The 22,965-nt window shown below is 35.0% G+C and overlaps 1 protein-coding gene across 1 annotated transcript in view; it reads left to right on the forward strand.

Annotated features, from left to right (window-relative positions):
• LOC150081953 (histone deacetylase 8-like) overlaps nt 1–22,965 on the forward strand; it is a 191,546-nt gene that overhangs the window by 106,517 nt on the left and 62,064 nt on the right. The window contains exons 5-7 of the mRNA XM_090380380.1: nt 2,512–2,589; nt 11,474–11,582; nt 20,456–20,628. Coding sequence (XP_090236506.1) covers nt 2,512–2,589; nt 11,474–11,582; nt 20,456–20,628 — 360 coding nt within the window. The remainder of the gene's footprint in view (nt 1–2,511; nt 2,590–11,473; nt 11,583–20,455; nt 20,629–22,965) is intronic.

A 22,965-nucleotide genomic window follows, 5' to 3' on the forward strand; every position in this document is an offset into this window, starting at 1 on the left:
TGAGTTTCTTCCAGATGACATTCATGGTTGATACTGTAAATTTCACTCCAGGCAGCATTGATTTTTTTAACAGCTTTGTAAATATCGAATTCTTTTCAGAAGTGCTTCAGTGATCGGGCATTCTGCCCTTCAGTGGCCCTTAATGCCTGTCTAAATGTTGTTCATGATCCATGGGTTGAATGAGGAAAGTTGTATTTGCAGGCAAAAATATAACTTTTATGTTTTCGTGATAGTCACACATAGTTGTTGGGTGACCAGGTGCATTATCAACCAGCAGTAATATCTTAAATGGTAGGTTGTTTTCTTAGCAATATTTTTTAATTTCTTGCACAAAACCAGTCCCAAAACACTTCTTGTGTCACCTATGCTTTTCGATTGGACTTCCACACAACAGGTAGCAATGCCTTTGAAATATTTTTGAAGGCCCTAGGATTTTTGCTATGGTGAACTAACAGTGGTTTTATTTTGCAATGGCCAGCACCATTTCCACCAAAAAGAAGGGTTAATTTGTCCTTTGATTCCTTAAATCCTGGCATAGTTTTTTCTTCTTGCAATATGTAAGAATGATCTGGAATTTTTTTCCAATATAAAGCAGTCTTGTCTACATTGAAGAAAGACCTTTTGTGGTAGGTAATCCTCGTTTTTGATGATTTCTGCCAAAGTCATGGGGAACTGCATAGCTGCTACTATGTCTGAACTAGCAGCTCACCTGTAGCTTTTATATTGTGTAGTTTAGCACGGCCCTTAAATCTTGTGAAACCATCCATGGCTTGCAATGAATGTTTCACCTAGCAACATTCTCACCATGTTTATCCTTTAGTTCTTCAAAAAGACTTGTGGCTTTCTCTTGTATAAGACTTATTGGCATTCATCGTTGTTTCATGTCTTCTATCCAAATCATCAACAATTTTTCCATTCCTTCTATTAATAAGCCTCTTCTTTTGGATATGATTGTAGATTGTATTGGCACAGAACTTTTTATGTGCTGCATAATCCAAACATTATCTTTTATAATGGTTCTAACAGTCAATTCATTCATTTCGTAAAAATGTGCAATGTCCACAAATTTTTGCCATTTTCATGTTGTTTAATGATTTCGACTTTAGTCTCCATAGTTATAATGCACCTCTTCTTATCACTATAATTGCAACATCCAACTGGTTTTCACCATTTTTTACATCAGGAGGAATTTTACAAAAAATCAGAATTAGCAACTTTTGAGCAAAAATTTCATTAATTTCATCAATTTCAAAAATTTCATCAAAAAAGGTCATTAATGATATAGCAGTCAAAGCTTTAAACAACAGACAATTCTAGGTAGAGTTGTGTGAATTAGGCTCCAACTATGGTGGATAACAGTGCATTAGTTCAGTGTTTCATGTTGTATAGTTGAATACTTGGATGAAATTGTTTTTAAACAACCAAAACCAGATTTCTTTAATTTCTTGATGTTAATTGGAATATTAAATTAATTTTTACTGGTATCTGTAAAAAAATTAATTCATTAATTTTTTATTAAATTAGTTCATTTAACTGAATACAGGTATCTGTATTCAGTTAAATGAACTTAATAACTAACCGGCAGTGTATGGCAGTGCGTAGCACATGCTTCTTGATTAGACTGGGGTTCGAGCCTGTGACCACCAAATACGGAGGATGCGGAATGACCACCGCATGTCCCAGGAGCAATATGGCCTTAGTTGCTAATGCTCCTAAAAACCAAATAACAAACATACAAACAACAAGCAGTGTATGGCAATATTAAAGTTTTTTTGTCCCTAAGTTTCAAGTTTTGAAGTTAAACTTCAACACTTGAAATATTTAGGGACATAATTATAAACCTTTGCTGGAGAGGCCTTCATCCTGCAGTGGATTGAAATTGGCTGATGATGATGAATTATAAATCCGAATATCATTAAACAGGATCTCAGAAAATATGGCTTTGGCCAGCAAATGATTGATCACTGCAGTCAATTACCATGTTTTGTTAAGCTTAGGGAAATTTAAGTAAGATTTCAACAGGTACTTATTTGCTTGCTAATAGGGGAATGGTGACAATGGAGAATTTGTTTTTTTTTTTTATTCAGATGAAGCACAGCCAGCTTCCTTCATTTGTTTTATTCTATTACTAACTCAACATAATTGTTACAAGTAGATATGGATATATTATTAACATTGCAATTTAAAAAAGTTTTTGTTGCTAAGTTAAGATGAAATTGCATTAGTACTGCAATTCAAAAACAAATTTAGCACCAGTTCAAATTGGAAATTAAGATGCAACTTTCATTAAAGTTGGAACCTCTTGTTTCACTACAGTGTAATAAAATCTTTTGTATTGAAGATACAAAAGATTGTATCTTCAATACAAATCTTTTGAAGATACAGTCTGGTTTTTAAAACATTTTTTGTAATAATACTAATAGGGGAAAAAACTTTGATATAAATAACTATTAGAAGTAGATATAAATAGCTGAAATATTATCTTAATTTTATATTGTCATTCATTCTCAGGAATTGAAGATGCTTTTGCCTATACATCAAAGGTTCTTTGTGTTTCATTCCACAAGTATTGCAGTGGCTTCTTTCCTGGTATGTTCTATTGTTTTAGCATAGTTAAAGAAAAAGTTATCTCCTTTTTCAAAAGCACTGGCTAAACTTTCAGTTATTCTTTGGGCATATGAAATTTACATTTACACATAATGATTATGATTCAGTTAAATCAGGGTTGGACAAATCCTGGATGGTAGGTTACTCTGGTGTTTAAATTCAATCTGGTGCCTAGTTTTACAGCTCAGCTCAGTATAAATGCAGTAGTGAGATGAAATGCTAAATTACATGTTTTGTGATCATGTTATGTATATTTTGCAAAGACTTGATATGACTTTCAACATTATGGACACAACTATCAGCAATATTCTGTTAAATTACTAGTATTATTGTTTGAAGGGGACTGTCTTGCCTGATAAATAATAGCTTAACCAATAATATCTGACTCATTATGATACACAATTAAAATATATTCATGTACAAAAGTTAGTTTTAGAAATATATTGTCACTGTCTTTACCAGTGTCATGCAAACGTTTTCCCCAGATCCTCGTTTGATTACTAGCTTTATCGGCACACACTCCAACAATAAAATGTGGTTTTGTTTTATTGTTCTCAATCATAAAATACTGTAATCAGCAAACAAGATATTTTTAGCCCACCTTCAAAATTTTCCCTTCTATTGTTACAAAATATGGGGATTTAAAAGATAGTACGAATTATATTATCAGAGCTGTACTACTCAAATTATGCAATGTCTGTGTATGCATCTATTCAATATGCAGCAGTCACTTATATTTTGGCATCCAGGAATGCGAGACAAAAATATGTCTAACAACTTACTTCTCAGTATTAGCGTGATGGGTAAGCTTGTGTCCCTCCCTCCCACCAAATTAAATGCTTTGGAGAGATTGAGTGCATTTAGCTGATCACTGTCATCTGTTGCATTAACAGTGGTATCTACAAAGTAGATTATATCAGATGTTGATCTTCCTTTTATGAATCCATTTATTTGTACAGAGGTTTATGAAATTTAATAATTGCTGTCTTACTATTTTTCAGATTTTTTATAAAGAATTTAAGAGGCAAATTAGTCTAATAAGCAACATCTATTGGATCTTCCTTTCTAAAGATTGGAGTTATGTATGCTTCTTTAAGATAGTTTGGATATACACTACTCTTGAACGATATCAATTATGTGTGCTAGTGATATGATGATGCTTGCTCCACACTCTTTCCAAATGAGTAGATTCCATCCAGGTCCTTTGCATGCTCATCGGTGATGTTTTGAATTGGATGCACAGCATTTAGTTGGGTTGCATTAAATGATGTTAGCACATCACCATATCTGAGTAGAAATTCAACTGATATTGTTTTGGTATCTTTTTTTCTTACATAATGATTTGAAGTGTCCAACAAGGTATTCTGCTCCTTTACAGTCTTTGTTTACAGTAGTCATATTTATAGGTATAAATGAGATACTCCTATGTAGTGTTTCATATGTCAGAAGATAGCTGTCATGGGATTATTATGTAAGGTTTTATTTTTGATGTTTGTGACATATCTGTTAGAGTTTTTTATTTCTTTTATTTTTGGCAGCTTGCTTGAGTATCGTACAATCACAGTAGGCAGAATGCTCTTGGCTATTTTTGCATAATTGAATGTAATGATTTTTGGAAACCAGCTTGATAATTGTTTCTCAGCAGTTTGTTTTTTGATTCAACATTATGTATTGCTCCTTTGATTTGCATCATAAAATTTTGATATTAGTATTAGTATTAGTATTAGTAACGGCCGCATGGTGCAAGAAAGCCTATGGCTTATGCTGCACCAGCCAAAAAAAAAAAAAAAATCCGAACAAAACAATGATAAAAAAAAAAAAAATAAATAACTAAATAATAATAATTAATAAATAAAAAAAAATAAAATAAAAAGGAAATTAAACCTATCAACCTATGTGCTTCCCTTACCCGAAAGTACTATCCAGATGACCTTTGAATTTCCCCAAACTGTCGGCCTCTACCACCCATGAAGGCAACTTATTCCAGTAATTTATAACTCGCTGGCTAAAATAGAACTTCCTGCAATCCAATCTAAACATTTCCCCCCGTAACTTGAATTTATGTCCCCTAGTTCTAGCATCATTTATAAAGATATTGATCCTGTGGGATTCATATTTTCATTAATATTTTCCCAAGAAGATGATTTTTGTTGACTGTTTATTAGAGACCAGTGTGTCTTATTGAAGTTATAGATTTAACTTTCTGGTCATAAATGCAACTGATATAATCTGGAATGCTAAATGCTATGGGTTTGTGATCTGAGTTGATGAGAGCATTAAGTAGTGCTGACTTCAAAATCAGTAAATATAATATCAAGATAGTGGTATTTATGTTAGGGAAAGTACACATTTTCATCAGATAATTGGATGAAAAAATACACTGAAACATACTGGTTAGAGACCAGTCATTTACATTTGTGCATGTTAACCCATTATATGCAGTGGGCATGTTAAAATCACTGACTGTCATCATATTAGAGCTGTCTTTGTTCTTTCACTGAATTTTTCTACGGTTTATTCAGAATCAGTGAGTTTACTATAATGAAAAGTTCTAATTAATGAGTTTTATTCAGAACAATGATTTTAAAATCAGTGAGTTTTATTATAATGAGAAGTTCAGAATCATTGAGTTTAGTATATCTTCCTCTTCTTCCATTATTCATAGGAGGAGGAGGAAGATGTACTAAAAGGAAGGATGGGAGACTAAAGGAGGAAGTTATACTAAAAGTATAATCAGTTTAGAGTAGGTTTGACCTATTTTGATTAGTAGTGTTTCTGATTTTTCAGTCCACTTTTATTTGAGGAGTGTGATACTCTTTTTGTACAATGTCTCTTCTTGCTTTTCTGTTAATATTATTATTTCTGATCACAGTAACTCAGAAGTATAAATTCACTGTATTTGATTCTTCACATAGCCAAGTTTCTGTAATTAAAACATGTTATGTATTTACACTGTGTTATTAAATCATAAATATCCTTGAATTTATATATGCTCAGGCATTGTGCATTCTAGTAATAGTATGATATTTTAATTTCGCTTGTGAATGATATTTTGTTTTTGTAGCTGCCTTTCTTTACTGGATTTAGTTTCATTGGTTGCTATCTGTTATTTCATAGTGCCTTCTAACTTGTTCCAGTGTGTTTTTTTCTATATGTGCGGTAGAAAGGTGTAATTTGAATATATTTTATATATATATAAAATGAACAGATAATTGTGTGTAACATTTTGATTTTCAAAAAAAAAAAAAAAAAAAAAGTGTAAGTAGTTAGAATGGGATGAGAGATAATAATAACTTTGTTGAAAAGAACACTGATATCATATGCTGTTGCAAATTAGGTTTATACCTGCAAGGTATAACCTTAATTTATAACCAGCACCAAAGGTATAACCCTAGACGTTGATTATACTAATACTTATTCACCTGCAGTAGTGTGAATACATGGCTTACTATTCAAGGAGACCCATTCCTACACCAACCACAGGAATATTGAAACAAATAGAACCAAGGAACCACAAGAACAACCTCCAGGAACAGCTGCCCTTGTGAGTTCTGAAAGAATGGGAGACATAACCATAGTTTTCGTTGTGTTTAATCACTGTAAAGTTAAGCATATAGTTAAATATCTTAACATTGGTTATGTTGCTGAGTTTGAAGTTACATCTGTCAGCATAGAATCTGTTTGGTGTGAGTCAGTCGGAAGCAAAGGAACAATGACAGTGGGAGTAATATGCAGACCAGAAGATTGTGAAGAATATGACGAGAGTCTTTATATGCAGATGGAATGGGCAAGCATGAATGTCTTATAATGGGTGACTTTAATCTGCATCAGATTGATTGGAATAAGTGGGAGGGAAATCACCATGGGATAAAAGTTTTTAAAATAAACTAGATGATTATTATTTGTACTAGCATGTTAGAGAGGGTACTAGGATTGAGAATATTCTTGACTTCATTACTAATGAATCAGATAACATCACAGATAACATTATATTGGCGCCTCCGTAGCCAGGTGGGAAGGAGTGGCGCCTCCGTAGCCAGGTGGGAAGGAGCAGCAGTGCGTAGCACACGCTTCTTGATTAGACCGGGGTTCGAGCCCGTCACCACCAAATGTGGAGGATGCGGAAAGGTCAGGGAATGACCACCGCATATTCCGGAGCAATATGGCCTTAGTTGCTAATGCTCCTAAAAACCAAACAACAACAACACGTGGGAAGGAGCAGCAGTCCGTAGCACACGCTTCTTGATTAGACCGGGGTTCGAGCCCGTCACCACCGAATACGGAGGATGCGGAAAGGTCATTCAGGGAATGACCACCGCATATCCCGGAGCAATATGGCCTTAGTTGCTAATGCTCCTAAAAACCAAATAACAAACAAACAATAACATTATAGGAACCATTGTCTGGAAGTGATCATGCAATCGTAAGTTGGAAGACGAAGAAAGATGCTGCAGTAGTTGAAGGTAAAGGCACTGGTTTTAACTTCATAAGTGGGGACTTTTGACAGTTTCAGATGCTATATGGCATTGGTGAAATGGGTGGATTGCTTAGGGATGGCAAATTCATTTGATTTAGGGAATACTTTTAAACAAAAATCACAGAAGCAATTAATGCATATGTACCTTTAAGAAAATATTGCAGGAGCAGAAGGATGCCGAAATGGATGACTGCGAAGCTGGCTGGTCGAATAGAGCAGAAAAAGGTAGCATGGGACAGTTATAGAGTGATGAAAAGTACCAAAGCCTACAACAGGTACAAGTTGATCTGTAATAGATCAACTTGTAACTGTTGTAGATCTGAAGGTACAGAGTTGTGATTAATCAATATTCTTCAGATTGGTGTAACATCTGGAGAGGAGTCCTTCAAGAATTGGTTCTTAGACCATTGTTGTTTCTCATTTTCAGGATGGCTCGAATAGATTTCTTCAGGATGACTTGAACAGATTTCAACAATTGTCAGAGAAGTGGCAGCTATGTTTTAATGCTGTTAAATGCAAGGTCTTACACTTAGGGAATTGCAACCCACATAAATTATTCACTTGGTGGGATTGAATTCAAAACAGTGGAGAAAAGGAATATGGCAGTTACAATGCAGATATATATGAAGTTTTCTGAACAGTGTAAACAGGCAGTCAGGAAAGCTCATGGTGTCCTATCGATGATTTATCGAATGTTATCCTGTAGAGATAGGGAAGTCATAATCCCACTGTATAAGGCAGTTGTAAACCCACATTTGGAATACTGTGTTCAAGTATGGAGACTTCATTTGAAAAAAGACATAGAGTTTCTTGAAAGGGTCCAAAGATGGGCAACTCGAATGGTGAAATTGGCAGAAGGACGTTCGTATGAGGAGAGACTTTAATTATGTGGGCTAAAGAGCTTGGCAGCCAGGCAACTCAGAGGTGACCTGATTGAGGTTTATAAGGTTCTGAGAGAGATTAGTAAAATGAATTAAGGTCGAATTTTCACTGTTATAAAAAAATTCCAGAACTAGGGGTCATAAATTCAACTTACAAGGGGTTGAGGTTTAGATTAGATTATAGGCAGTTTTAGCCAGCTAGTTGTTGATTGTTGAAAAGTTGACGAGGTTGACAGGTTGAATAAATTCAAAGGTCAACTGGATAATTTATCTACTTGGTTTTTCCTTCTTCTTCTAGTGCAGCAAAAGCCTGTGACTTTCTTACACTATATGACAAATACTATTACTATAAATAAATAAACAAGACTGTAAATGGTTTTATTTAACACCATCAAAAATTACCTTTTAATAGAATTAAAAAATTAAAACACCAAAACTAATAAGAATTTATGGAATATAAATTAAAATATCAACTGGGTAAAAAGCCTTTGAGTAAAACAAGCATTAATGCATAGTGATAGAACATTACCTTCTGAATACTCTAGTGCTGTGTTGGCACTATCCATTATCAAATTTTTTGTGCAATCTTTCTACAAATTTTGATGATACACAAGAATGTAAGAAACATGCAGAAGAAAGTAACACTTTCTTCTTCTTGTTTGTGTACAAGGTTTAATCAAAATGTTCAGTGAATGTTTTAAAAAATTTATTTTATTCAACGATAGGAAAAAAAATTCTGTCATTGATTTAGAAGTAAACTAATTACTTGTACATAGATTTTCCATTAACTGAAGGCAGTATAATCGCATGCCACACAGCTATAGTTTTTTATATATGTCAGTCTTTCTGCAATATTACTGCTAAATTTTTATACAAAGACTAAACAATTACCTAATTCTACAAACAACAAAAAGTAAAGCAAGTAATTATACAAAAATAGTCATAATATTATGAATGCAAATTGATATGAGTATTATGAATACAAAAAATATAATTTTGGAATTTATTTTTGAAAATTTAAATTGTTTTTTTATTAAACAATATTTTTCAATAAACTTTTCTCGTCACATTGGTCAATGATGTAATTTTCTCATATGAAGAGATGATACTAAAGTTGAGTAAAATGTATTTTAGATAAGGTGAATTCCTTTAACCCCCCCTCCTTAGCAAATAAGAATAACTTTTGAAAATTGGTTCTGTTAAACACAAACTTAAAACACTTTTCACAACTTTAATCTTGTCTGCTATATGTCATCGTAAAGGATGTTATTTGGTGGTTTTATCTAAAGGCCTCTGTTACCAAGTGGTTAAGTGAAATGGTACAAAAGTGCACATGCTTTGAGTGGCTGTGGTTCAAGCCATGTGAATACTAAATATGGTATAATGGTTTTGCATTCTGTCTTGTGAACTCTGCTGGTGGTTATCTTGGTGTATAAACCAAAAATTTACCTTTTTAAAATGTGTTTTGTATAAAAACACATTTTAGATAAAGATATACACTAGTGTTCAAAGAAAGTGCATCATCCCTTAAAATTGTAATTGTCATCTGAATAACGTAAGTACATGGCAGTATTTCTTACAGATTGCATCAGATATGATTGACATGTGTAGATGATGATGTAATATTGCATCAGCCTTTCAGCTATATAAGCACACTCTGCAAGAGTTGCAGTCATTCTATGCTTGTATCAGGATGGCGAGTTACATGCAGGTGACGCCACGAAGAATGAGTGCTATTTGTTGCTTTACGTGAGGAAGGATGTTCTTCCTGTCATATTGCTTATAGAGTGTCTTGTAATCAGTCAACAGTGAGTAAATTTCTTTCCAAACTCAAGAATACTGGATGCAAGAACCGGATGCAAACGAGTCTCTACGCCAAAACGGGACAGCATTTATTATTATTATTATTATTATTATTATTATTAGCCATATGGTGTAAGGAAGCCTGAGGCTTATGCTGCACCAGCTGAAAAAAAAGTTTCTGAATCGCCCTGAGAGAGAGAGAGAGAGAGAGAGAGAGAGAGAGAGAGTCAGAAGTAGAAGGGAATCACCAAGAAAGAGAAGAATGATGATATCCAGCTCAGGATCCTGGGTGTGCCAAGCCCATACTCACCAGATGAGAGCCCCTGGGGTTTTGAAGCGCTTATGCCTTAAAAACCGTAAAGCTTCTTCGTCTGAGCTGAAAAGAGAATGGGAAGAACATACAGGAGTGGTAGCAAGTGTAGTAACAGTCAGAAGATGCCTTTTCAAAAACGGACTTGTAGCCTGTTGTCTTAAGAAGAAGCCCCTCCTCACACAAAAAATGAAAAAGGCCTAATTAATTTGGTGTAAGGAACATGTCAAATGGAACCCCGAGCAGTGGAAGTCAGTTATTTTCTCAGATGAGAAGAAATTCAACCTGCATGGCTCTGATGGGAGACAAGCGATTCGCTGTATACGTGGTGAAGAATACCATCCAGACTGTATGGTGTCTACAATGAAATTCCCTACTAGCCAAATGATATGGGGGTGCATTTCGTATTATGGCGTAGGTCACCTGCAGTTTATAAAAGGTTCCGTAAATGCCAATGGATACCTGGCTATATTGGAAGGCAAATTGCTACCAACCATTAGAGACCATTTCAATCTGCCAAGTAACTGCATCTTTCAGGATAACTGTGCTCCTTGTCATCGGGCAAAAAGTGTAGGCACTTCTGTAGTTACTTTAGCTTCATTTCTGCATTAGAGGTTGACAGTAATGTGTTTACATTTGTTACAGGTGAAAGAATGGTCCATTACAACTGTTAGTTGGCCAGGAAACAGCCCGGATCTGAATCCTATAGAGAACTGTTGACATCGTGTGGAATCTGCGGTTGCCAGAAAGAAACCAAAGACCCTTCGTGAGCTTCAGAAAGCCATAATTAGTGTTTGGAACCACAAATTATCAGTTGATTATCTTCAGAAATTGATCTTGTCAATGCCTTGACGGTGTGCTGCTGTCATCAGGGCATGAGGCGGTTCAACTAAATATTAGTTTGGCGAACTTTTCATTTTGTTTTCCATTTAAAATGATAAACTGAAGCAAATCGAGGGCTTCTGATAACATTTCAGCAATAATTGTCATGTTTACCAAAACCGTTGTATAAAGGTTGCAGTGCTCATTTTGGAATATTTTGAGAGCACCTGTCAAATATTACTTAGCTTTGCCTTAACTATTAATAAATATCTTTTGTTTATATTTCTGTTTGTGATGCTAGTCATTAATGTAACATACCATTGCAAAAAAGGGCTAGAAATATGAAATTCCTAGGTGATGCACTTTCTTTGAACACCAGTATATATATATGTATATATATATATATAATATTGATTGCTACAAAATGTATTTATGAATGGAAGTGAAGTAATCAGCCACTCTACTTGTTTGTGATTTAGGAAGCTTGTTGTAATATTTATAAACAATAATTTAACTGTAATAATAATTATTATTAACAAGCATACATGTATAATTTTTGGGGTCTGATTTCAGGAACGGGTGCTCTGACAGATATTGGCAAGGGGAAGGGCCAGTATTATACAGTAAATGTCCCTTTCTTTGATGGCATTAGGGATGAAAAATATACCTGGGTTGTACACACGTAAGTAAATTCTGTATATCTTTGAAATTATATACAAAGTGTGATCAAATTTTCAGTGAATGTTGCAAAAATTTTTTAAAAATGTAAACATTTTTCATTGAATAATGTTCTTCAACATAATCTTTAGGAAGCACACACTTGTTCCCTTATGTCTGCCATGAATCAAAACATTTTTTGGAAGTCTTCTTTTATGAGCCTTTTTAATCAGTCTCACATGTTTGAATGGATTTCTTGAATTGACTGAAATAATTTTCCTTTTATGTTCTGTTCTAATTTTGGGAATAGTTAAAGTTGCATGGTGCCAAATCAGGTGATTGTGAAGTGTGTGTGTGGAGCACAACTGAAATGTTTTCTGTCACTTAGAAATTGTCAGGTGGAAATGATGTGTGAAAATGGCATTGTCATGGTGAAGGAGCCAGCCATTTTTCCTTGTTAATGTAAGGTTACATTTCGTAATGTGTAAAAACTTGTTCATATGCAAAACATGTTCATATGTTAACTGACATTTCATGGAATGAATTCTGTTAATACCATCTTTTTGACAAAAAGTACAATCAGCTTGGCCTTGATGTGATTTTGATAGTCCCCCCCCCCCTCAGATAACAACATTTTCCTTTGAGGTCCTTGAAACCCATTTGCTGTGTCATACCCTTACACCACATACCCATTCATCACCTGTAATAATCTTTATTAAAGCAAGATTTGTTACAGCTGGTGACTTGATTATGCCTTTGATCTCATGCATGAAACAAACTTTGCCTGAACTGAAACAAATGAGATGTGATTTGATTGATTGATTGATTGAGAGAGAGAGAGAGCGAGAGAGGGATGTCTTCAGTTTCTTGAATAATGGTCTGGACTTAATTGATTGTTGACGTTTTGATCATTGCAGGATATAGATGGGCAACATCTTTGTAAACTGTAAGGAACATTCCCATGTATTCTTTGCTGCCTTTCCCAAAGTTTACAACAAAATTGCTAAAATTTGTTTTCCGTACGTGACAAATAAGTGAAACAAGCAGCTTTCTGCTAGACTGATTCATAATAGCAAGTTAAAACTTGGTGTGTGCATGTGAGAGATGTTGCAAGCCACACTCACAATATTTTAGTTACCATTATGCATCCAAGAATTATAAGATCATTCACTGAACTTTTTGATCAAACCGTTTATCATCAAACAGTTGCATTGACCTTCCCATTACTGTACAGGTTATTTTACATATTCTGGCTTGGATTTTGACTGATAATTCCTAAAAGTGTAGTTTTTCTTGTTTCTTTATGTAATCTTAAAAAAAATAATATGTTAACTGTGCAAGGTATGAGTTATATCCTACAGGCAACAGAAGTTGAATGCAAGGTATTCTGTTGAGTAAGCAGACATGCTTATTCAACAGAAGTTTATTGTAGCATAAAACCTAAATGAACTTATGCTTTCTTATAAACACACTGTGACTTGTATTTACATGTGTATTTCAACCTGAAATCAAGTGTTTTTTTGTCACTTGTATTTTTCTGCTATTGATATTTGGCTTTTATATTTGAGTGCCTTTCATTTTATGGACAAAAAAGAATCCTGAATGTTTAAGAAAAGCTGATGGAAGTTGTTGCACAACTTTCCTACGCTAGTTAAGTTTTGACCTGGCCAAACCTAATATTTTTATGTGGAACTAAATAAGAGCCTGTTTTGTTTAAGGCATTTCTTACCAAAACTAAGAAATGTCTTAAACACATTTACCACTAAAGTTTCATGTTTATTATTAATTTCTCATGAGGATGTATAGTTTTTGCTTGTAATATTTTTTTACTAAATAAAAAAATATATATATGTAGAAGTATTAGGCAAATAAATTATTTCTTCTAATTCATCCTTACTTATTTTTTGGAAAGATAGAAAGGATTCATTTAGATTGTTGTTATAGATAAAATGAATATTTATGTTGTGATGTCAAAAGCATGTCTGCTGAAAGAGCTGCTTTTCATAAATCTGTGAGAAATGCATTATTCATGTTTCCTGTCACAGGTTCTATATTTGTCATTTATTTTTCCATAAATAAATAAATGTGAATTTGAGAGAGCTTTTGGAACAAACAAAAGTCCGTAGTTATTCAAAATGGCTTATTTGTTATGTTTAAAACAAAGGAATAATACAGTATAGCTTAGAATCTAAAGTACTCCAAAAAGTGGCAGCACGCAACCTGAGTTGGGCTATTTTGTTAAAGAAGTCTTTTTGTACTGTTGTGTTGAAATGCATGAAAGTGCAAAGAATGTCTCTAAATAGACAGACATTCACAGACATTCTTCTGCCCTTCATGTCGTTGATAGGTGCAATATGGCCCTAGTAGCCATTGTGTTCCAGAAATACCAATACCAATAGAGACATTCTTTGCACAGAATTCACATTTGCTTATATAGAATTCGTTAAATTCATTAAAATTTGCAGTATCTGTATTCGCAGTTGCTGATTTAATATAAAATGAAACCTAAAAAAATTGAGCATTTTTTTTTACCTAACCATTACATGAAAATACCGTGAGCATTTTCCACCATAAAAAATGGTGTGGCTAAAATCATCCTGCCCAGTCAAAACAGCACTCAGTGGGTGGTGGGGGAGAGGATGACACAATCAAAAGTGTAGATGTTTCCTGCTAATCCTTGTTCAGTATATATTACGCACTTGTCATGGAAGATTTTGTCGTTTGCTTTTAATTGATATGCTTATGAAGGTGAAAAATCTACCATTTTGCAGTTTGTTAATGTAAACAGACCTTTTTGGGTGAGTTAACGGTTAAAAGAAAGTGACTTTATTATGGACAAGTTCTTTTCTAACCCCTAAGAAAATATGGCTACGAATAACAAGGGAATTGTTAAAAGATAAAGGAGATGACATTAGTGAGTAAAATTTAGTTATAAGACAAAATTTCTAATTGTGAAAGTGTCATGTCAGTGGCAAAACATTATAAAATCAATATGAGTCAATGGTACGATCAATGACGAAATTGGAAGAAAAAATTTGCCGTAGTGTCCGTGAAAACGTGCTAATTGCTTCAAAAATTTGCTCTGTAACTCGTGATGTTAAATTAGGGAAAATGGAAAAAGCTTTAAATCTGTGGATAGAAGACCGAACTCAAAATAAAATTCCATTAAGTTCATTCATCATTCGTGAAAAGGCAAAACACCTTTATCAACACTTTAGCGAAACTGGTGATAGCACTGGTGGGATAACTTTTTTAGCTAGCAAAGGCTGGTTTGAAAGGTTTAAAATCGATATGGCCTTCATAACGTGGAACTTGTAGGCGAGTCTGCATCAGATGATTTCATGGCTGCAGAAAGTTTCCCAACTGAATTTAAAAAATTAATTACGGACAAAGGATATGTTCCCAAACAGGTGTTCAATGCAGACGAAACTGGGTTGTTTTGGAAGAGAATGCCAGCCAGAACATACTTAACACAAAATGAAAAATCTGCTCCTGGATTCAAAGCTTCCAAAGATAGGCTTACTCTTTTGTTTGTGCAAACGCTAGTGGACACACAGTCAAACCAATGCTCATGTATAAATCCAATCCCAGAATCCACTTGCTTTGAAGGAAAAGAATAAAGAACATCTTCCAGATTATTGGAAATCCAATAAAAAAGCCTGGGTAATAACTTAACTTTTTAGAGAGTGGTTTTATGATAGCTTTGTGCAAGAAGTGGAAAGTTACTTAACTTCAAAATCTTTGCCTTTCAAAGTTCTGCTTCTTATTGATAATGCACATGACATTATGCATGCAGGCTAGCATTTGACCATCCAGATGTTGAAATTGTGTTTTTGCCACCCAATACCACATCACTTTTACAACCGCTAGACCAAGGTGTGATTGCTGCATTTAAATCATATGTTAGGACAACTTTTACTGGCTTAATTGAAAAAAATGGAAAGGGAGTCAGACTTAACTGTAATTCAAAGTTGGAAAAATTAATACCGCATATTGCCTGATCAACATCAAGGCATCAGTTGATGAGATAAGAGCATCTACAATTAATGCATGTTGGCGAAAATTGTGGCCAGAAGTGGTTGTTGCTAAAACAATCCCCAGTGTTAATGAACTGGTTGCCAATATTGTAGCAATCACACAGGGAACAGAAAGTGGGGACTTTGAAAACCTTGATGCAACAGACATTCAGGAACTTATTGAGACTTATGTAGATGAACGTACAATAGAAGAGTTGGATGAATTAATGACAAGGTCAATTAAGAACCAAAATGATCCTGAGGAGGAGGATCTCGACGTTGTTAGACCAGAATTAAATAACAAATCATTACAGGAAATCTTTAGCCTCTCCCTACAACTTTTAGAAAAGGTGGTGGAAATGGATCCTAATTTGGAAAGAAGCATCAAGTTTAAACAAGACCTAGAACAATCACAGGAAAATCCAAAAGGAGCTCAATAAAAAAAAAATGAAGAAACAAACTTCGATTAAGAGTTATTTTTTGCACGGCAACCCATATTCTTGATATGTTTTTATAAGATTTGTTTGAAAATTTCTAATAAATGTTACATTTAATATTAAATTGTTTCTTATTTTGATTTCGATACCTAATGCTTGTATTTCATTATGTACTGTCTATGTTTGTCTGTGTACAGTCATATTATGTAGGTACGTATAATACATACATACATAGACAACATTTTCGACTAGTTTTTCTTATATATTTCATTCTTTGGAACAGAATCCTTTTATTATTATGGGTACCATAACTCAGTATTTGTGTTTTTGGTATTTGCTCCATTTCTCAGGAATGTAACCCCCACGAATAGTGGGGATTTACTGTATAAGCAAATGTGGATCACTGGTAAGTGATCTAATTATCCAATATGAAAGTGAAATTGCCAAAATGAAATGCTCTTATTATTGCATATATTTAATTAACACTTTATGTTAATTAAATATATGTAATAATAATCAGTAAACATGAGTATGCAGCCAGCTACAATGAATTTCATTTCTCTGAATTATTTCCCCCGACAATAGAGTCACCGATAATAACTACCTCCTGTGGACCAATGCATTCTGCCTTGAGGATTGTTGCTATGTTGTCTGATGCACAAGATGAATCTCTTGGATTGAGTTGGGCAGCTGAAAGCCTCATTTCTCCCATTTTAATTCCTTCAAGGGCATGCACCCTACTCTTCAAGTAGGGTGGATGCCCTCATAAACACCCATCAGAATGCTGAGTTTGCCCCTAATTTCTTCAGTTTCTGCACAAAACACACACACAAATCCTCCTTGGCTATATCATGTCCTGTTCCAGAAAGGCCTGCAAACATCGCACAAGTTTCACATTTTGTTAGGTTGTGATTCCTAGCAGAATCAACTCCTTTGGTTCTCTCTCTCCTGAGCCACAGCACCCCTGCTATTTTTTGCTTTGTTGCTCTATTCTGAGCAATGATTTCTGTTTAAATGCAGTTTAATTGATTAACAATGAAAATTAATAAAATTAAAGAATTTAATTTAATTTATTATTGGACAGTACTACATTATGCCAATAGGTTCCTAAATGCAATGATATGTGTTACGCTATCAAGTTTATGTTAGACCTTATGCCAGCATTTCTCAGACTTTTTCTAAAGAGTCCAATATGGATAAAAATATTATGTAGAAATTGTGGGTGGGCCATATATTGGGTTAATGCTGCAATGTCACTATTATCCTCATTTGAAAGAATGGTTGGAAAGAGAAGGGTTTACATGTGCATCTTGTTATCGTGGCTGTGATAGTTGGGATTTTGCGGTACCTATTGGTCAACTAATTTTTTTCTGTGAGCCACTTCCCACCTGTATGCTCGTTCCCTCCATTTTTCTCCATATTTGGAATCGGCCATAAGAAATTTTACCACTAAATTCGGTTAACGGGAAATGTTTGTTAAATTCCTGTGCATTTCATATTAATCGGTTTTCACTGTAGTTACTACACAAGTCTTAAGATTCTATAAACAATCTTTATATATAGATAATAAACATTATCTTTGAACAAAGATAAATCATAAAAATGGTCTCTGGCCACATACGAAAAGCTCACTGGCTGCAGATTGCCTGCAGACCACACTTTGGGACCCCTGCCTTACTCTGTCAAGTTCAAGTTATATATCCTACTGTACTGTTATGTTCATAGAGTTTTAAATTAGTTATATCCTTAATAAAAGTAAAATTTCTTAGCTGAAAACAAAAAAAAAATATATATGCCAAACTTGAACCTTAAAACTACTTATAACAATCAAAACCTTACCGTTCCACTGCACTTCTAGTTACGTGCTATAATGTTCATGCCAAAACAATGACACAATTTCTCTAAAAATAACAAATGTAACTTTCAAAATTTCTAGCCAAATTTAAAAATGAGCTAATGAATGCAACTAAAACTGCTAAACTCTTTGTCAACAATTTAATATGTTAATTAATCAAGAAGACAGTAAAAGTTTTCAAAAAACTTATCCATTCCCATGAGCACAAAATTCTCAGTCAGTCAGCCAAAATCAGTTATTGATTTAGAGATGTATTTATACTTTTTTCATCATAAACATGGATTCTTCTGGATTGTTTTCCTTATGACAGTGTGATCAAATTGGTCCACAGAATAACCTGTATGTGTGTTTTACATTTATTAGGTAACAAGAAACTTGGAGGACATTTACCTTATACTTTACTTTTTATGAATCATTATGAAAGTCCTGTTGCTGCACTAGCACACCCTGTTTTCTTGCTTGTCATTTACTGCTTCTTTACCAAAATGTTCGATAACATTGAATACAATTTTCTTGAATGTGTACAGCTTTCTTCTTTTTCTCTTTGATACAGATGCTGGTTCATCCATTTATATTTTTATAATGCTGATCACTTGTGTATAATGTATAACCACATTGCACACAGCAATGCATTAAGACTGTGAGTTCAAATCTCATGCTAAGTTGTGATCTTGCTAAACAAATGGAATATTACTGGCATGTTGCGAGTGTGGTGATGACCAAATAAAGTGTTTGTGCAGCAGCTCATAGCCCTTTTTTCAGCTTGTCAGTTCTTGTGCATTTTTAATTAATTAATTGTTGCTCCTGATTGATACTTTTGCTCCAGTTCAACTACTCTTATACAAGAAGTGTTACCCATTTCCTTGATGGTGAAGTTTACTAATAAAACTAAATCCTTGAACCAGAGCAGTATGCACTTGACTATTCTGTTCTAGGGATCATTTTTTTATTTTTTTTATTTTTGTGTTTTTGTATGGGCGGCTCCTAGAACAGAAGTTCATCTCCACCTTGTTGCTCTGTTCAGTTTTTACAGACTCTGTCAAGGTAAGGCCGGTGTGTGTCTCGTAAAAATAAATAATATATATATATATATATATTTTTTTTTTCCTTCTCCAAACCAAATCCACACAGAAACATCCCAGGATGGATGAAGATAGATGAAAAGGAAGGAGAGAGAGAGAGAGAGAGAGAGAGAAAAGCTTTTCATCCCGCACGGGAAAAAGTGATAGGAAAGAAAAACTGTGTTTGTGAGCTTATGTGTGTGTTCTGTAGCGTGATGTTGTGTTTTGGCCTTTGGCTACCTGGAAACAGTGATCACCTGGACGACCTTCCTCCAGGTACTCGTCCCCAGCAGAAGGAGGGCAAGGCCTCCCCTACTATCTGCACGCCCTCCTCCCTGGGGAAAGAGTCCCCAGGGAAGAAAGAAAAACTTTTTTTTTTTTTAAATAATTATCCCACACGGGGTGGATAGGAAAAGGCTATCAGGAGAGTGCTAGGGCTACTAGTGCTAGCAGATTATGAGAAGCAGAGAGAGAGAGAGAAAAAAAATAATAAAATAATAAAAAATAATAAAAATAAATAACTAGTTATTGAATTGCAGAAGCTTCTAGGATGATCCTCCTTCTACGCTTGAATACCTCTGCCGCAAAGTGCTGTAGTGCACCTAAGTTCCTTTTGGAATGGACCAGGAGTTCTACTTGGTCAGGAGAAAATCCTGAAATTGCTGCCTGGAGTTGTTGTCTATGGTCCTCGTAGATAGTACATTCAAAGAGTAGATGTTCCCAACTCTCGACAGACCCACAGAAACAGAGATCAGTATTTAGTAGACCTAGTTGGTGGAGTTTCTGGTTGAGAGATCCTGGGTGCATTGCCTGCAGAGGTCACTAGTAGTACATAGTGCTTAGGGCCAAGCAGCATTGATGGTTCCCCACAACTCCACGGGGCGCCACCGTAGCCAGGAGTGGAGGAGCAGCAGTGCGTAGCACACGCTTCTTGATTAGACCAGGGTTCGAGCCTGTGACCACCAAATACGGAGGATGTGGAAAGATCAGGGAATGACCACCGCATATCCCCGGAGTAATATGGCCTTAGTTGCTAATGTGCCTAAAAACCAAATAACAACAACAACTCCACGATCAGTTCTCTTGTGTTGAATGCGGTAACCTGTAAAGCCCAGATAGTGAGTGAATCAGGTCACTAGGTGATTCTTGAGTTCATGATAAGTTCCCACTTTTACTTGTTTCTAGGGCTGTCATCTATTCCTTCACTGAATCAAATGCATTCAATAACATACCAAGTCTTAATTTAAGATTGGTACACTCCTTACATCAGAAACAAGGAAAAAAATTGTCATTTGAACTAGATATATCTACTAGACTAGCAGGTTATGTTATCAGTGAAATTGTTACTCATTTGGGCATTGCCATTTCTATCTGAGTTATAGTATTTCTGGAGGGAGTATTGGAACTTAAGCTTAAAAGATACTGACAAGAATGTAACCAGGAAAAAAGCATAAGATTTAGTTTTCGTGGTAATTTCTTTATTGCAGAACTTTATATTATTAAAATGAAAATACTTTTTTTTTTGTTAGGGTTCTTACTGCTGCTTATGATAGTTTCAAACCAGATGCTGTTGTGTGCCAGTGTGGAGTTGATACCTTAGCAGGGGATCCTATGGCTTGCTTCAATCTTACATCGCACGGAGTAATTTCTTGTGTAGAATTAATAGCATCTTGGAATTTGCCTCTCCTTTTGCTTGGTGGTGGTAAGTCTCTCTCTTATTTTTTAATGTTTTATTTTCATATTATTCACATAGTCCTCACAACCGGCTCTTCAGCTGTAATTTCTATTTGTGGAAAAACACATTTTTAGAAAAAATCTGTCCAAATAAAATATGTGCACATACCTTTTACACTGTGTGACCACTTTATTTGGTACACCTAACCATTACATGAAATGAAGCACTCCTTTATTAATAGGATAATGTTCATATTGTGATATAAAGGTGGGCAGGTGCATACCAGATGCTATATGTGATGGGCAAAATTAAGATGAAAAATGAAGTGATTCTGAACATGACATGGTATGAATGTAATGGAAACTATAACCTTTCTGGGTATTGCATGTGTGACTGTTTGTCAGGTGTATTGAGTTTGGTCCAATAACTCCATCCAATTGCAGTCCTATGGTCAGCAAACTCCATCCAATTGCAGTCCTATGGTCAGCAAGTCAGATGTGAGAAGCCAGTGGAAGTTGACAAGACTTATGCAGGGTAATAAAAAGGACGAAGTCAGTCAAATAACAACCCGGTACAACAGTGGTAACTAAAGAGGCGTTTCAGAATGCGCAACTCATATCTTGTCACAGGTTTTACTGCTGTCAGCAAAAAAACAAGAGGGTATGAGTTACAGTAGGCTTAGGAACAGTAGTGGATTCAGGGTAGGGGCACCGGGACACATGCCTCCTCTGTCTTTTTTTGGAAAATATACAATTGTTTAAATTCCCTTTAGCTATAAAAAAAAAATTTTTTTTTTTCATTGTTAACATAGGATTTTATCTATTTTTGCATTGTGGCTCAGCTATTTTCAACTGACTACATTTGGCAACATGGATGCTAATGTGATTGCCATTCTAGTGCACAAAATGGTGTCCCTCCTGTCATTTTTTTCTGGATCCACCACTGCTTAGGAATGCCAACATTTTGACAGTGGAAAATTGGAGAAATTCCTGGTCTGATTAATCCTGGTTCCTCCTGTTTCATGCTGATGGGAGAATTAGAACATGGCAAAAACAGCATGAATCCATAGACATATTCTGCCAGGTATCAATAATATAAGCTTGTGGTGGTATAAAAGTGTGGAAAGTGTTTGGTTAATCTTTACAAACTGGTACTTTCCAGTTGAGTTTTGAGGAGGCATGATGTCACTGCAGTAATTGTCAAGTTTTCTCCTCCCACTGCTTGCATTCAGTTTACACTGTCACGTGACCATCCCCCCACCGTGCTGAAGTAAGTGTCAGTTGTCACATGCAATTCCAAACGGGTACCAGTTTATACAGATGCAAAGATAGCAGAACTGCTGCTGCACTGAAGCAGGCATCAGTTGTTACATGACCAAATTCACGTGACCTTCCGAAGGGATACCAGTTTGTACGGAATCGAAGATAGCAGCAGAACTGCCACTGTGCTGAAGTGAACGTCAGTTGCACATGACCAAATTCCCATGCATCTTTGTGACAAGCAATGATGGCAAAGTAGCGTGGAAGCTAGTGCCGGGGTACAAGTTTCTATGGATGCATTGATCGCAGAAGAACTTGTGTGTGACAACTGTTGCTCTGAAGCGTGCAGCAGTTGTCACGTGATCAAATTCATGACGAAGTTGCGGTGAAGCTGGGGTATCAGTTTCTACGCATGCGAAGATCGACCGATAGGGTACCAATTTCTATGGATGCAGTGATCGCAGAACTACATCGTACATGCTGGAAAATGATCAGTTATCTCTTAAATTTTATATAATATCGTTTAAAAAATTGTTAGATGACAGTAAGACAGTAGGCGAATTTACTCATTGTAAACAGCAGCTAAATGGATAGAAGTTGCACAGGACAGGCTTGCTTAACTACAAATAGGCCTTGTATAAAAATTCCCCCCCCCCCTTTTTTTGAAGAAATCACAATTTATTTACTCTTCGTGACTGAAGTGTTTTTCATGGATCAATTTATGTAAAAAAAAATTAACTACCAATTCAGCAGCAGAAGACTCATGCATCCAGGGAAAAAAAAAAAAATTCCAAATTCATTTTTAATGTGATATTTAGGAATTATCAATAAGCCAATCAATCACAGCTAAAGATGCCAATCATGATACCCATGAGAGAGAGAGAGAGAGAGAGAGAGAAAGAGAAAAAGAGACTTAAAGTATGCAGAAGAAGAATAATAATACATATTTTACAGTTGTAATTAAACTGAATGATTAAGTTTAGAGAACATCAAACTACAGAGTTTTATTAAATGTTCTATAAAGTTATAATATTTTGTTACCAGTTAATTAATTGATAACAAAACTCTATTTTCACTTCTGAATTGTTTTTTTTATAACATGTAC

This window comes from Mastigoproctus giganteus, chromosome 8 (assembly GCF_048544385.1).
Source record: "Mastigoproctus giganteus isolate SK-2022 chromosome 8, ASM4854438v1, whole genome shotgun sequence".
In the NCBI taxonomy this organism is placed as follows: Eukaryota; Metazoa; Arthropoda; class Arachnida; order Uropygi; family Thelyphonidae; genus Mastigoproctus; species Mastigoproctus giganteus.